Source organism: Solanum verrucosum, unplaced genomic scaffold, assembly GCF_900185275.1.
Source record: "Solanum verrucosum unplaced genomic scaffold, falcon-dt-bn FXZP01000049.1, whole genome shotgun sequence".
Classification (NCBI taxonomy): domain Eukaryota; kingdom Viridiplantae; phylum Streptophyta; class Magnoliopsida; order Solanales; family Solanaceae; genus Solanum; species Solanum verrucosum.
This window is the reverse complement of record NW_026020221.1, coordinates 2,800,031-2,814,827: the sequence shown is the minus strand read 5'-3', so window position 1 is coordinate 2,814,827 and position 14,797 is coordinate 2,800,031. Positions and strand designations below refer to the sequence as shown.

At 36.1% G+C, this 14,797-nt stretch overlaps 2 protein-coding genes across 5 annotated transcripts in view; both read right to left on the bottom strand.

The window, feature by feature from the left end:
* The window catches only part of LOC125830900 (serine/threonine-protein kinase ATM), a 56,672-nt gene that overhangs the window by 4,307 nt on the left and 37,568 nt on the right, over positions 1-14,797 (bottom strand). For all 4 annotated transcript variants that reach the window (XM_049510080.1, XM_049510081.1, XM_049510079.1 and 1 more), the window contains 27 exons: positions 13,720-14,013; positions 12,409-12,518; positions 11,132-11,198; positions 10,972-11,046; positions 10,707-10,823; positions 9,798-9,962; positions 9,624-9,719; positions 8,531-8,682; positions 7,756-7,957; positions 7,583-7,630; positions 7,414-7,497; positions 6,790-6,873; positions 6,362-6,442; positions 6,165-6,254; positions 5,954-6,016; positions 5,603-5,743; positions 5,436-5,492; positions 5,138-5,197; positions 3,983-4,077; positions 3,693-3,801; positions 2,948-3,037; positions 2,363-2,442; positions 2,197-2,275; positions 1,041-1,087; positions 872-971; positions 617-748; positions 175-309 (listed from right to left, as the gene is read on the bottom strand). In XM_049510080.1, coding sequence (XP_049366037.1) covers positions 175-309; positions 617-748; positions 872-971; positions 1,041-1,087; positions 2,197-2,275; positions 2,363-2,442; positions 2,948-3,037; positions 3,693-3,801; positions 3,983-4,077; positions 5,138-5,197; positions 5,436-5,492; positions 5,603-5,743; positions 5,954-6,016; positions 6,165-6,254; positions 6,362-6,442; positions 6,790-6,873; positions 7,414-7,497; positions 7,583-7,630; positions 7,756-7,957; positions 8,531-8,682; positions 9,624-9,719; positions 9,798-9,962; positions 10,707-10,823; positions 10,972-11,046; positions 11,132-11,198; positions 12,409-12,518; positions 13,720-14,013 — 2,853 coding nt within the window. The remainder of the gene's footprint in view (positions 1-174; positions 310-616; positions 749-871; positions 972-1,040; positions 1,088-2,196; positions 2,276-2,362; positions 2,443-2,947; positions 3,038-3,692; positions 3,802-3,982; positions 4,078-5,137; positions 5,198-5,435; positions 5,493-5,602; positions 5,744-5,953; positions 6,017-6,164; positions 6,255-6,361; positions 6,443-6,789; positions 6,874-7,413; positions 7,498-7,582; positions 7,631-7,755; positions 7,958-8,530; positions 8,683-9,623; positions 9,720-9,797; positions 9,963-10,706; positions 10,824-10,971; positions 11,047-11,131; positions 11,199-12,408; positions 12,519-13,719; positions 14,014-14,797) is intronic.
* LOC125830903 (ABC transporter A family member 2) overlaps positions 1-14,797 on the bottom strand; it is a 151,322-nt gene that overhangs the window by 126,822 nt on the left and 9,703 nt on the right. The window lies entirely within an intron of this gene.

The window sequence follows — 14,797 nt, the reverse complement described above, 5'->3', positions numbered from 1 at the left end:
TCTAATGCATGCATAGAAACCCTTCGTATTACTAATACATGGAAATCCATAGTATTAGTAATACACACCTAAATACACAATAGAGTGTATAACTAATGCAAGCTAATGCATGCATTTTTTTCACTCTACCAAATGACCCCTTAATGTGGTAGGAATAGGAATCTGAAGCTGTACCTCGATAATGGTTAGCAGTGCTTCTTTGTTTGTCCTCATAACAGACAGGGTTTCCTCACAGCATCTTCTAAAAACCCCTTCCACTCCAGTTATGCCCATGCCATCTATTATGTCTCTACTCAGCCTGAAGGGTACCTGCAACAGAGTATTATGGATGATAATTGAGAGACAGTTTGAAGAAATTTAACAATGACATGATCTTAGAGAAACATAAAAGTGACACAGGAAATGTGAGAATAGAAGAGGAATGATTAGGAATGCATGAAGAAAAGTGACTTGCACATAAGTTCTTTGGATACTCTATAACAAATCCATCTAATGTGAGACATTAATATATATTTACACATCTGATTTAACTTTTTTTTATGATTATATTTATATGACCAACTTCAATAGAACTAATCTAACAGAACAGAAGTACTCCAAATGGAAATAAACAAACCCTTTCGGGAGTTTTCAGCATAAGGCCCTGCTCAAATGCAACCCCAAGATCTATGTGAACAACTTCTGCAGTGGCTTGATCTACAAGGATATTCATGGAATGCCGATCTCCTAGCCCAACAATGTATCCAACCTGAGTGTGAAAGAATTATGAACATTCATAATTGTGAACAGTTATTTATGATTACACCTTTTTTTTTGGTTTACTAGGAAATATTTAAAGAGAGGGTGCTGTTTCTGCAAGTTGCTAAATCACCATTGAACTCGCAGCCACACTTCTGGTATAAGCAAGCCTCTTTTGAAACCAGTCAGCTGGATGAAAAAATCTCTCCAAGAAAAAGTGATGCATAACAGGCCTGCAGCAAATAAAATTAGATATATAGCTCAAACAACGTGAGTTCAAGATCTTGGAGGATTAGTAATACCTGAAGTTAACACAGACTTCCTGGAAGGCCTTCCGCTTGTCACTTTCCTACACATAAAAGTGAAGATTCTTGAAAGCAAGTCATAAACAAGACTCCTGCCTGCATACTGAATATTCAGTAAGGAGACCTTATCTACAGGGAGTTCCCCATTGGAGGATCCAAAGTTTCCTCACAAGCATATTTTATCAAGAGGATGCTCTGATATGCACAACTACATCTTTGGTTGAGTTGGCAAGACTAACATGCTACATAGGCTAGTTTACCGGTGAATTCAATTGAATAAGAGAGAATCCTTTTACGCATTTGTTAACAAAACTACTTACCTAATCAAAAAAATATCTATGAATCAGTACATTTGGTGGTTTATGTAGAACTCACTCTCACATAATATGTCTGGTCTTGCAATTAAGAATTTGCCTTCACACGCACTAGTATCCTCCTATTGCACCTATTGCACAACACTTCCATAAAACATCACGTTCATTCATCATTATTTTCTTAGAAGACCGAGCCTAAATATTTTAATCATCTAATCTCACCTCAACTTCAATTTTCTTATGCTAGCTGAATCTGCAGTGCATATATTCTGTCTTACTTTCACTTGTCCTAAAACCTTGCTCTCTAGAGTGCTTCTCTTCGGTTTATTTTCTAACAGTTCCATCAATTAACAAAATATCATCTGGAATAGCATACACCATAGAAACCCACCTTGTATGATATTGATTAACCCCATACATATAACTAGACAAGTGAATGCTCGAAGCAGATCTCTATTGTTAAACCCACAAATAAAGTATGTTTACTATCTTGTGTGGTTGTAAGGAGATATGTTAGTTGTCCTCTTGATTTGAGTTGGGAAATTTGATTGGATAGCCTCTCCATACCTATTGACCTCTATCTACTACCAAAATTATTGAGAATCGTCCTTAAGACACTAAACTTGATTTAAGTTTTTATCATTCCTGTCTCTCAATCTCAATCATGCTGATTTATACATCTTTTCTCCTCTAGCATTCCCACCTTTCGGTACAAGATTATGGAGTATACTAAAAGAGTTCAGCGCTGAAAATCCTTACCCATGCCTATTGTTGCAAAAGAAGAGAAACTTGTCAAAACATTTAGTAGTAACCAACATAGAAGATAATGTAGCACTTACCACAGTCATGTGTTGCCGGCATTTCATAAATGTCCAGTCTTCTGCTCCATAGCGTCCATGGGCACCTCCATCTCTAGTGCTGATATTTGAATATAAATGGTTCAATAAGAAACTGAATCCATGAAATATACAGGTAAACAACAATGCAGCAGCTAGTTCTACTGACCTGCCTATAAGATATTCACCGAGTGGAAGAGTGCCATTCACCCATTCCAAAACACCCGCACTTGGAGTAAAAGGTACAACCTATCTCACAAACACGACGGATACATACATCTAAAATGAGTTGCCAGAGGAAGTATTATGTGTTCAAGTGTCAGTATGAAGAAATGTAGCTTTAATGAACTAATTTGATTGTTAGAGCTGGCAAATTTGTACAAGGTCATATAACAATTCATAGCTGCCGAACCATGTGGAATGCGGTAGCAAGTATATGATTGACAAAGTATCATAAGATCTTCAATCAATATTTATATAACTCCTAGGCAAGATAGACTTAAACAATCTACTCAATAATGTTAAAGGTGACAAAGTTAATCGTCATATTTAGAAATAGAGAATAGTAAATATACTTGAAAGATTACCCTTGAGTAAAACAAGTGTAATTAGAGCATGGAATTTTAAGAAGTTCAAGAGAGAAGAGTTAAATACTTTGGCTAGCACCCATTCAAAGTAACTTAAGTCGAGGAATTTTGCTTCCCATTATAATTTACATTCTAACAAAAGGTGCTTTTACCCTTTTATGATTTACCTTGTAAGTGCGAATTCTCAGCTTTCTTTTCCAAGTGTCCCGATGATTCTGTAAGAAAGTATTAACTAAGCCAAAGAACTGTTCCATCACCTGAGTATTGAGTTCAAAACGTATATCAATACTCACAGAAAAAGAAAAATAATAGCAGGGAATTTGCAATCCAGACATAACATCTATTGAGCAATGCGTACAGCACAAATTACGAGCCGAAAGGAAAGGTGTGTCCATAGAAATGAAATAAACAAGAGGCCAACTAATAGATTTCACCAGCACCTGTAAGGCTCTTACTGATGGCAGAGATCCAACATGGTAATACTACATCAAGAAATCAGGGAAAGGACCGGAAATCACTGATGACAAGGGAATCAATGCTTCCACACCAACCAGCAAAAATATTTATAAGCCTTACGCATTCATGCTGGTCCATGCTTCCAAATTTGACAGACATGTAAAGAAAAGAAATAACTATGTGGTATCTGACACCCCCCCACTCTTCCATAATTCTCACAGAGATGTAAAAAAAAGAAATAACTATGTGGTATCTGACACTCCCCCCACTCTTCCACAATGCTCACAGAGATGTAAAGAAAAGAAATAACTATGTGGTATCTGACACTCCCACCACTCTTCCATAATGCTCACAGAGATGTAAAGAAAAGAAATAAGCAAATGTCATGTGTTTTTGTGCTAAATCTCTGTTTGTCCAAACATAGCGAATGTAAGAAAATATAGTTTAAACGCGTACAGCATCTTGTCTCAGGTCATCATTGCCAGATTTAGCAAGTTGTCGGTATTTTTTGCCGTCGGAGCCGAAACATTCAACAACTTTTGGAGCATTTATGCCATTCATTACACTGCAAAGCACAATAGTTAGAGCACTGGAAACCTATGACAACTGTATCTGAACAGCCTGTTGTATTAAATTACATCTGGAGCACTAATACCATTCATTGCACTCTGAAACACAACAGTTGAGTATCAATAAAACTATAAGAAAAAATTTATAGTGAGTAGCATGTATACTTTGTTACTTACGTGACAGAATCTGCCAATCCTTTAAAGTGTGGAAAGGATCCTTCAGTGTATTGACAACTTGGGTCAATTGGTATATTGGCTGTTACCACAGGAACCTGAAAATACATTATACAAAGAGATGTTAGCTGATTAGTCGACCTCCAACAAGAGCAAACCAAATTCAGAAGATTCTATAGCAAACACGACCAGTGTTGTTAAAGGCAAAAAGCATAAATTCTGTCGAGGCTTTAAATGCAATTAAAATGTGGGCTTTTGGTTTAAAAAGGAGCAACAACTAAAATTTATATATATATATAATGGGAGAAAACAGTAACAACTTTATTCATAATGATTTCCTAACAATTAATATATCTTCTTGCTGACCATATTTATTGTTTTATATCGCTCTATTCAAAATAGAACTTAAGGGCAATGAGGTGCACACCTTAACGCTTGCCTAAAGTGAAGCGCAACCTAAGTGAGGCGAAGCACCTAGTGGCTTCAGGACTTAAGTGTGCCTCAAATGAGTGCATGACAATACAACACGACACCCCCCACCCCCACCCACCCTAAAGAGAGAAAACGTGTTCTTATATTACAATCCCTCCCTTTTTAGCTAATAAAAGCATCAAGCTAGCCAACATGAATAAGTCAGTCGCACCAAATGATGCCTGAAACCAACATGCATGTTGAAATTCCCTAGCTTCATCCATGAGCTTCACTAATATAAATGAAGCAACAAATCTCAAAAGTCTTGATTCAATGGAATCATGTTAAAAAAAGAGACAAAACTGGACACAGGCATAAGGTTAATATCTATTTTTGGAATGGACGAGAATGAAGCAGGAAGGTAGAAGGTCCATGCAATACAATCAGAAAATGAATTATTCCTTGGATCAACTTTCTACAAATGATGTGCGTGGAGTGACAAATATGGTACAGATTTCAACATACTAAATACCATGTAAAGATAACAGACGGTCTAGTTACAATGACTCCCAGGCTGACAACCAGGATTACCAACTGGGCAGGCTGATGCACCTTAAAAGAGAAGTCCTAGGATAATTATCATCCAAGACATTGCGTGTCACTCATTGTGCAGTAACAGATAGTGGACACCAAGAACAGTAATACAGACTTCCGTTACAGCTTGAAATAAACAAATGTTGAACTTACAAGTTCAAGCTCTCGGATGCTGCGAATTTCCCTCGGAAGATTAACCTTTTTGTTAGTATCCTGCTCAAAAAATATAGTAGTTAGTTGCGAAATAGCAAAAGATGCTGCAGTTCTACTAACTGTAAAACCTGTTGAAGAAAGTCAATACTAACAAGATTGTCTATTACAATATAAGTTACTATCATACAAATCCTTGCAGCTACCCCCTTTCAATGAGAAGGATGGAGGAAGGAAAAAAGAAGGATGGAACGAAGCAGATAAATATTAAGATAAAAAGAACACGAGGACAGCTGCTTACCTCCCTCTTTGTTTCTAGTTCAGCTAGTTTAATGTAGATCTCAACCATTTGTTTCATCTGTTTACCAAAGATATAACCACTTTATGGAGCACACGATATAAACATACACAAAAGAAAACTAACGGAAGTAAAATCAAAATTTAACCAGAATGCTGATGAGTCAGTACCTGTCTGATGACCGCTCCATGATACGAAGATAACTCCTTCAGTAGATTTTCTGCAGCAACTTTTTTATCCATGTCAACCACAAAAGAACTTCTGCTACGTTGTTTGTCTTTGATTCTATCACCATTTGCCAAAGCTAGAAGCTGACAATCAACACAAAAATAAGATCCAGATGTAGTATTTTGACAAAGATAGTTATGAACTACTAGAAAGGAGAATACTTCGAGTTAAGATGTCTACAATTTTAAAGATCCTTCTGATGTGAAATGCTAGTAAAATTAGAAGAAAGAGAAGATTGAAACAAAAAGGAACCTTCAATTTCACAAATAAGAATCTATATCCTGCCTATTTACCTGAAATATTGTATGATATGGATGGTCAATGGACAGTCTTTTAATGAGAGAAACCAAAGCAACCTGCACAACGTACAAAATCCATATTCAGTAACCTAGAAACTATTTCTAGAAAAGAAAAAGAAAACAAGTATCATCTCAACCAACAGACAATAATAAATCAAAAAGTGAAAGTGCAAAGATCACAAGTACTGAAAGTCGCAAGCTATACCTGGAAGTTTTGAGCTCCTTGACCTTCTTTAGTGCTTCCCATCCTGGAAGCAATTTGGTATACTAGTGGTATAAACTTGTAAGACTGAACCTGAAAGTAAATGATAAATTGTATTCCGAATAATCTTCAGACTAGAGCCAATATAAAATACACAAACACAAAACAAACATTGACTCATAACAATGATTGGAGTTTACCTCATTTATTGTGCTGTTCATGCTATCCACGACAATTGATTTAATTGAGAGACTAAACCACAGTGAAACAAGTCGAAATACCTGAAAACAGATGGTAACTCTAAAGATCTAGAAAAAACCATAGACAGCTTAATGAAATTTCTGGTGACCACATACACCATACAGCATTGATTTGCCAAAAGAAACTTTAAGCATTTCTATTTTTCTACATTCGAAAACAGGAAAGCAGAAACATTTCATCCATCAAGCAAATATTGACTAACTAAAAACTTAAAAATTAACCATTCTACTCATCTATAATCATTGTTGCAGCTGATTTAGAATCAAATGACTTCATCTCTACTCCTCCCCCGTCCCACCAAAAAAAGATCCAGGTAACTTTGTCTCAGCAGAAAACATAGAATAATATAGCAACAAGTAATACATACCACCCTGACATCATATTTATCTCCAATGACTAAACAGCGTTTATACTCATCAAGCGCGGTGCTTAGAAAGTTGTCCCTGTCTTCCTGAACAGTCAAGATAAGAAAAGAAAGAAAATTATAAAAATTAACATACACATAATCAGCATCAGCTAATGCGCAACAGTTTTTACAGGAAATAATTGCTAGAGCTAAAATTACTCCTCCGGAACCTTAAAAGAGGATAAGGAACAGTTTATAACTTTTAAATGTAGTGAAGACTGGGACAAGGGTTTATTATTTAAGGAGAACTATAAAGACTAATTTAACTTGAATCATCTTTTCATAGTACTTCATTTGAAAGAGAATAAAAAGTTAATATTTTAATAGTAATTTCCGGCCGATATAGCCTACAAGATCATTTATAAAGCTCTTACATATCATAGCTCTATTAGTAAATTCAAATTGTTACAATTAGCAACGGAGATTAAGACTAAAGACATCGAAAGCTACAATGTTACACGTGAACCAATGAGAAAAACCATTTGGAATACAGTAGAAACCACCTTAAAAAAAATTTAAAAAAAAAGATACAAGGGTTTTCCATGAAGCAGTCTAACACGCCAAAGAGAATAAGTATCATGTCACCTGCAACTTTTCAGCCTCTTCTTTGTCCATTGCTAGCTGCTTCTGCAACTCTTGTATTTTTGCAGCGCAGTCAGTCTTCTCTCCCTAATATTAGAGTATCACAGTAGGTACAAAATCAATCCCATCTCTGTAGCATCAAGAAGAAAGTATGGCCATCATTAAAGCATACCTTTGTTGAACTTCTTAATCGTTTAACTAATGCCTCCAGCTCCTTTGTCTGGAAATAAAAATATACATGAGTAACCATGGGATTATTAATTGTCACCACTCACCATTGTTTCATGAGTTCCAATTACTCTTTGGTTTATTTCAGTTCTATTAAAAGGGATAAGGGTGGCATACCTTGTGCTTTCTTAAGCGCATTGCTGCCTGCCATTCACTGGAATTAAGTCTCTCTTCATAACTATGAAAAAGACCATCTGCATAGTGTGCAAGATGGAAATGCATTTGACTTCGTTTTGTGGTGGAAACCTTTCCTCTTGCCATGCAATCATCAGCAAGAGTGACTGCATGCTTCAAGTATTTCTCTAGTATAGTTCTTGAGCTGCACAATCATTCTATAGAATGAGAAAGCGGCAATCGTTTTTCTTTGTACAGAAGGTGAAATGCAACCCTTTAAATCTATTGTCAGTAACTATTTTCTAAAGATACTTTTATTAGGTCCAGTGTTCCTTGGGAGCCCTTTTAGTATGACTACAGATTTGTATGTCAAGTTCCTTTTTTCACACACACCTTTCTTATGGGTTTTGTGTTGGCCCTGTTGGGAGCCGTTCTGATTATAGATGTTTCTACTGGGGATGGGATGATTTCCTAGGCTATGAAAAAATGGGTAACTGTAAAGCAAGAATAAATTTATCAGAAGAAATTGGATATTGCTGGACAGAAATAAATCCCTAATTACCCAGTCAATTGGTGGGACATTCAAAGAACTTGTGAGAAAGAAACAATAAAGATGGAACATACTGGTCTTAAAGGGAATAAGATCAAAAAGCTGCAGAGATTGGGACAAGTGGGGAGACAGAGAGCCAGATAAGAAGTCAAAACATATCACACTTAAACAGATGAAAAGCATCAAACTTCTATGGAACCTTAGTTCCAGTATTGGAATGCTACTGACTTGCTTGTTCGTGTTTCAGCCAACCACTTCCCAATTAACCGGAAAACATCAGATGTGTTTTCGTTCATCTGGTAGTTTTGTGAAATATACTTCGCAAGATTGATTGCCATCTGATGTTGGCCTTGAGCACGCAGAAGCTTAGCTTCTTCAAGCTACACCACATGAAAATAACCGTAGTAGTGAGAGAATAATGGAAAGTGTGAACCAGTAAGCAGATTTTAGCATCAAATTTTAAAGTGAATGAAGAGTAAAAGCTTGCAGAGAAATAAATATTAGAAGATCTATAAAGTAAACCCGAGCAAAAAGAACTACTTGAGACCTATCGTAACATGGACTACACAGAGTATATGCCATTTTTCCAGTTAACTCATCAAATCAAGAAGCCAGAAACATGTGGAAACACATAAAAGAACCCATATTAAAATGTATTAGCAATTTATCAAAATGTTATACCAACACTGGCTTCAGCTTGAATTACAAGTGAATTTTCTCTTTTGCTGTTATAGTTGACAAGCACAGCTATTCAAGTCAAAACATCTCTAAAGTTCTCATTTGTTATTCTTTGTTAAATCATTCGCTTCATCTTATCTAAAATCTCAATTCTTAGCTTATGATTTCCAGAGAAACATCAATATAACATACGAGAACTAAATTGCATTGCCCACTTGCAAATGTTCATGAAATAAAATAATAAACCATGTGCAAACCTGATAAGATAATGGACCTTGGGCCTATCAACCCCAAAAGGTACCTTATGTACTGAGGGTTGTCCAAGACCATATTACACCACTCACACAGATGTGGTATTCAATTACCTCACCCCCTGGATCAGGACTAGGGTTGAAAATATAATATAGGGACCCAAATTCGGGTAAACCAAGAATTGGGAAGAGTTTGGGCATATCTCAACCCAAAAGCTAGCTCATGTGGTGAAAATTGCCCAAAACTAAAGAGACCTTATTACACCTCATACCGATGTGGGACTCAACAATACACTCCCAAGCTACATAGATACAACAGCATACAGAGTAATCAAATTGGACAACTGTACCATTGCATCAAACATTAATTTAGTAAAAGAACGTGTCCATACCCGTCCAAGCCAGTAAAGGTTGGAATGTTCTCCTACTTCTGCACAAAGAAACTTGAATTCATGCAAAGCTGAAGCAGCCTGTGAAAACCTAGACACCTGTATATCACAAAGAATATTTTTAGGAACGAGTATGGAGATCATTTCTACAGTAAGTACCAATTCTAGCAGAATCACCTTGCGGAGAGTAGCTGCAGATTCAAGCAGATGTTGTACAGTATAATTCTGGCAATTTAAAATCTGAAGCAATACTCTTCTAAATGCCACAAATGGCTCCAGCAAATTCATATGTAACTGTGCTTGCTTTAAAGTGCGCTTCCAGTCCATATCTAGACATGTTAACTGCATTGACCAATTCCAAGTAAAAAGGTACAAAGTATTCAGTACATTATTGACCAGGTCCGTGATAAGCATCACAAATATTATACATGCAAAATACTTCTTATACTGATGCCATCAGAGGCAAAATAGGTATCAGAAAAATTCAATCTTATATGGGAAAGAATAATTAAGACTATCTGCACGCTTTATATATAGAATGATTCAATGTTAATGTTTTAATACTGCACTAGTTGACGAAACCAACAAGGGTGTCATGCAAACAATTCTCATATGTAGTTACCCTTATCTCAAAAAAAAACAATTCTCATATGTATGCTCAAAGTTCAAGAGAATATTATATAGAGGATCAAAATAGGATGGTTGAAATGGAAAAAGTACTACCAATAGTGTTATGTAATAGAAGGAAACGGAAGGTTGTATGCATGAGCTGGTGTTTCCTTTGTAAGGAAGCGGGTGAGGATGTGGACCATACTCTGTTAGACCTAATATCTATTCTTATCATGAATAGGGCGATGTTGAGTCTCACTTCAGTGGGAATGAGGAAAATTAGTCTCTTTATATGGTCTTTATAAGGAAAATTATTATTATTATTATTATTATTTTGCAAATTATGGGTCTAAGATAGTAAGATGAACTTAAATGGAGTAGCAAAATAGAGAGAATTCATTTGCCAGCCCAACTTGCTTGGGATTGAGGCGTAATTATTTTGTTGTTTATCATAGAGAAACAGAAACTATACAATACCTGAGCACTTGATAGGAGCACAGGTTTAGATGAGACCTTCGGCATCTTCGATGAATCCAGCATTCTGCAAGATGAAGTCCAACGTGAATCCCATGCCACACCCAGGTGATGAAGTATCTGCATAAAAATGGTATGACTTGTAAAGAGTTTTTACATATTTAGTTGCTCTTTTCCTGGATAAGCAGGTTCGTACGAGGGAACCTTACGCATAATGTTAATACATGCAAATGAAACCACAAATTGCCAGCCCGAGAGATCAGGATACCTGAAGCTTAACTATAGCTTGATAAATGTATTTGGTGCTCTCCTCACTTGCATGACAGATAGACAGCAAAAGCTCCTAAAGAGATTGAAAAGAAGCTAAAAGGTATAAATGTCCAAACATACTACTATGAAGAAATAAATATGCATCGGGCTTCTTTTACCTGCTTGGAATTTTTTAATTTTATCTGGAATTCATTGAAGCCTCCCTCTTTCAATGCTCTCAAACAGCTGAATTACAGTAGACATAATGAAGTGAGGAAAAAGTCTAGCATGCAGAGAGCACAATTTACATGTAATATGAGTATTAACTTGCATAATAAAATGCAGCAGAAATCTAGTACCATCTAAAACTTGACATATATAGCAGTTGGTAGTCTGTGTGGTTGACCGATAACCCCTTTTTTAACTTTTTTCTTTTTGAGAGATGAGAGTTATGATGGAATTACAAGTTACTATCTATGTGGCAGACACAAATCAATATTAACAAAGCTTAGATGCTTTAAGGAGAACTAGCAAACTACACATCTCCAGAGAGTTCATCCAATTATAGAAATCTTCCATTAGGTCTTAAGATTATAGAAACTTGCATTAGTTTAAGATTGGAGTAAAGTTTTGTGATGTAAAGGGAAAGCTACTTTCCTTATATAAGTGATGCTGTGTAAATAAAATTTAAGTGGCTAGACATTCAAAGAAAACCATATAAAACATTTTCTCAGGATAGGTTCTACAAAGAACATAATAGGATAAGTATAACAGTTAAATTTGATGAACAAAACACTGTTTCAGTAGGAATTACTATAATTTCTCAAACGAGTAATTAAGCATCCATGTTAAGGACTTTCCCAACCCATCAGTGATAAATCCTTGATTCAATCTATTCAGAAAGTTCCCTTTCATTTCCCAGAATTTTCACAGAGATATTTGGATTTTTAAGCTTCACTTGTTTTAGATAAAACTGCCAACTCCTTTTAACTTAGCAATTCATAGTAAATGCACATTCAGATGAACTTGAAGAAAGAGAGAGAGAATAGCTAGGATCTGAATCCACTTCAGTAATTCAGTTATGTCCTGAATTTGTGTACCATTTTGGCATGGCTGAACCAGGGTTGTTCTTTTTTGGTTAAGTTGAATCAGAGGCACTTTACACTATTTATTTTCTTTGCTGCTTTTTCATTTGAATGATACAGTTAGTTTCAATATTGCCCTTTTGTATACCTCTGTACAAGGTGTAATCAAGATGTACACTCCCTGCACCACAATCAAATGAAAAAAGCAGACTCCATGCATCAACTAGCTTCAGGAGTAACCAGAAAATGGTCCAAATAAAATCCCAGCAATTTAGTAATAGTTCCTTTTTCCATTACGTATTTTTTGCTCAAAGTTGATGACAAGGCAAATGACAATTTAGGACTTCATTTAATGAAACAACTGATCATACCTGTGGAGATTTTCATTGAAATGGTCACCTCCATGCTGAATTGAGAGGACATTAGATTCACCATAAAGTAGTGAGAAATCCCAATTTCCAGACCGCCAAGCAGCTTCATACTATAAATAGCAGAAGCAACACTTAATGAGGAACCAATCTATAGCACGAAGCATGTAAAGAAAACTGGGAGAAGCAGTGGAGTAAACATGTTTCTGTCCACAGAGTACAGCATGCAGCTGCAGACAGGGAAGGAATGACTAGTTTATAAACAAAAGATTCTATCAGCTTGGTCATGGAAAACTCTTTTTCAGCTGAGAATTTGAGTCATCTCATGTATGGCACTGAATAAGTAAACAGCAAACAGGCAGCAAGCTGTTTTTCTTTTTTTTTGAAATCAGTAACTTTGTATCATATCAGGGATCAAAACAGTACTTGGGTAGTACTGAAACCATATTTACAATAGAGCTCTAGTGTCTTCCTTCTCTAGCTATAAAGAATCTAGAACATCTATGATAGACACAGTATCATTAGAGTAAATCTGATTACACCAAAAGCATAGCAGTAAGATGAAGTTCAACTTGATCTTCTGCACATCATTCTCTATGCTCTCAAAACATCTGGAATTCCTCTCCTTCCAAAATGTCCACGATATACAAGCTGGGACAATTCTCCATCTACTCCTATCCTTAGCATGTGAACAATTTTTTAGGTTCGGTCACTAGTATCACGGTTTTGCACACCAATGAGGCACTATTATCTAAGCTTATAAGCCAGACAGATGTGAGACAGCAATCTTATATTATTACCAACAAGGATTATGGTGAAGTGGTAAGTACTCCTTCATCTTTAACCAGAGGTCTCCGATTCGAGTCCCCTGGGTACGGAGTCGCCATTATTAGGGAGCGCTTTACCCCCCCCCCAATGTGGGACTTCCCAACACGAATCCGGATTTAGTCGGGCTCCCGGGTGGGAAACCAAAAAAAAACTTATATTATTAAGACAGTAAAATTGGTTACTGCTACCAAACTATGTACACCAATGGGGCACTATTTCCTAGTTTCTCTCCATTCTTCTTCATGTTATAAGTAGAGTTTTATAAAAGACAAATTAAGTCCTTGTCCAAAAAAAGGGAACATAAAAGTTAGTATGAAAAAGCAAAATCTTGGCAGCACACATCCAAAAGATGAATGCAACTTAAAGATTATTGGCAATATTTTTGCTTTACACCTTCATGTCATTTACCTGTAATGCTCCTCTATTCCAAAAATTGAGTCTACTTTCCTTATCGGTTAGCAGAATAGGAGAAGATAGGAGGCAAACCTGTAGCTCAGTAAACTCTGGATCATGTTGAAACCTTCCCTTTTGAGAGGTCAATCCTTGGCAGTACACATCCAAAAGATGAGTGCAACCAATTTGCTGCAAGGATCTGATAAGGCCCTTATATGGTTTCTTTTCAATCATCTGATCTACTACTGAACCAGATGAATGAAGAAAATTCTCAGGAGAATAACTGCATCCTTGAGCTACTGGATCAGATCTAGTTTGTAAATCATAGTACTCAAGAGCTTTACTCCAATTTCCTTCATGTTCAAATGTGATAATTTGAGAGGTCAACTGCAAAGACCAGAATACAAAGCAACGGACAAAGAGTTGGTCACAAATGGTAAATTTAATAATTCAACAATTCTTTGGGCAATGGCATAACAAAAAGAGTAGAGCAAATGACAGACTTCCCAAAGTAAGGCCTAAACTAGCTATTAGGTTGTGAACATTTTGCAAAAGAAGAAAATCATAATTATTACTCTTCATCTTATATTGAATGTCCTACTGTTTATTGAGGTGTTAACTGGATGGGCATGAGTGCTGCACATGGTAGTCACAGAAAATGAAAAAAAAAAAAAAAGAAGCACAACTCCTACCAAAATGTTCAATAAAAGAAGACAGTCTATAAGAACAAGTTGGAAATATCCAAAGCACAGGGAAAGCCTGTCCAAAAGAAGTGATTTTATTGAGTGAAACAGCATCTAGAGAGTACTGGTAGTTACATCCAAAAGTATCAACCTAACTGTAGTTCTTCACAGGTTGTGCAATGAGTTGAAGTAGTAAAACATGGATCCGGGATCATTTGAAACAACCATGTTGTTCCAAAAGAAAAGTAAAAGAAATACTATTTAACTTAGAACAGTGTAGAATCCTTGTGCTTTAAGAATATTACTAACCCAATGCAGAAAGTTAAAGAAAACTGCATTAATACTCTATTTTTTTGGTGTAAAGAGGAGGGTATATATGAAGTAGATCAGGTAGTAGATTTCCTAGGCTCTTTGTAATCATGACTACTTGGCCTTTGAATTTTATTTTTTACTTTTGTTTGGTTGCCAGCATACCCTCATTGCTGATG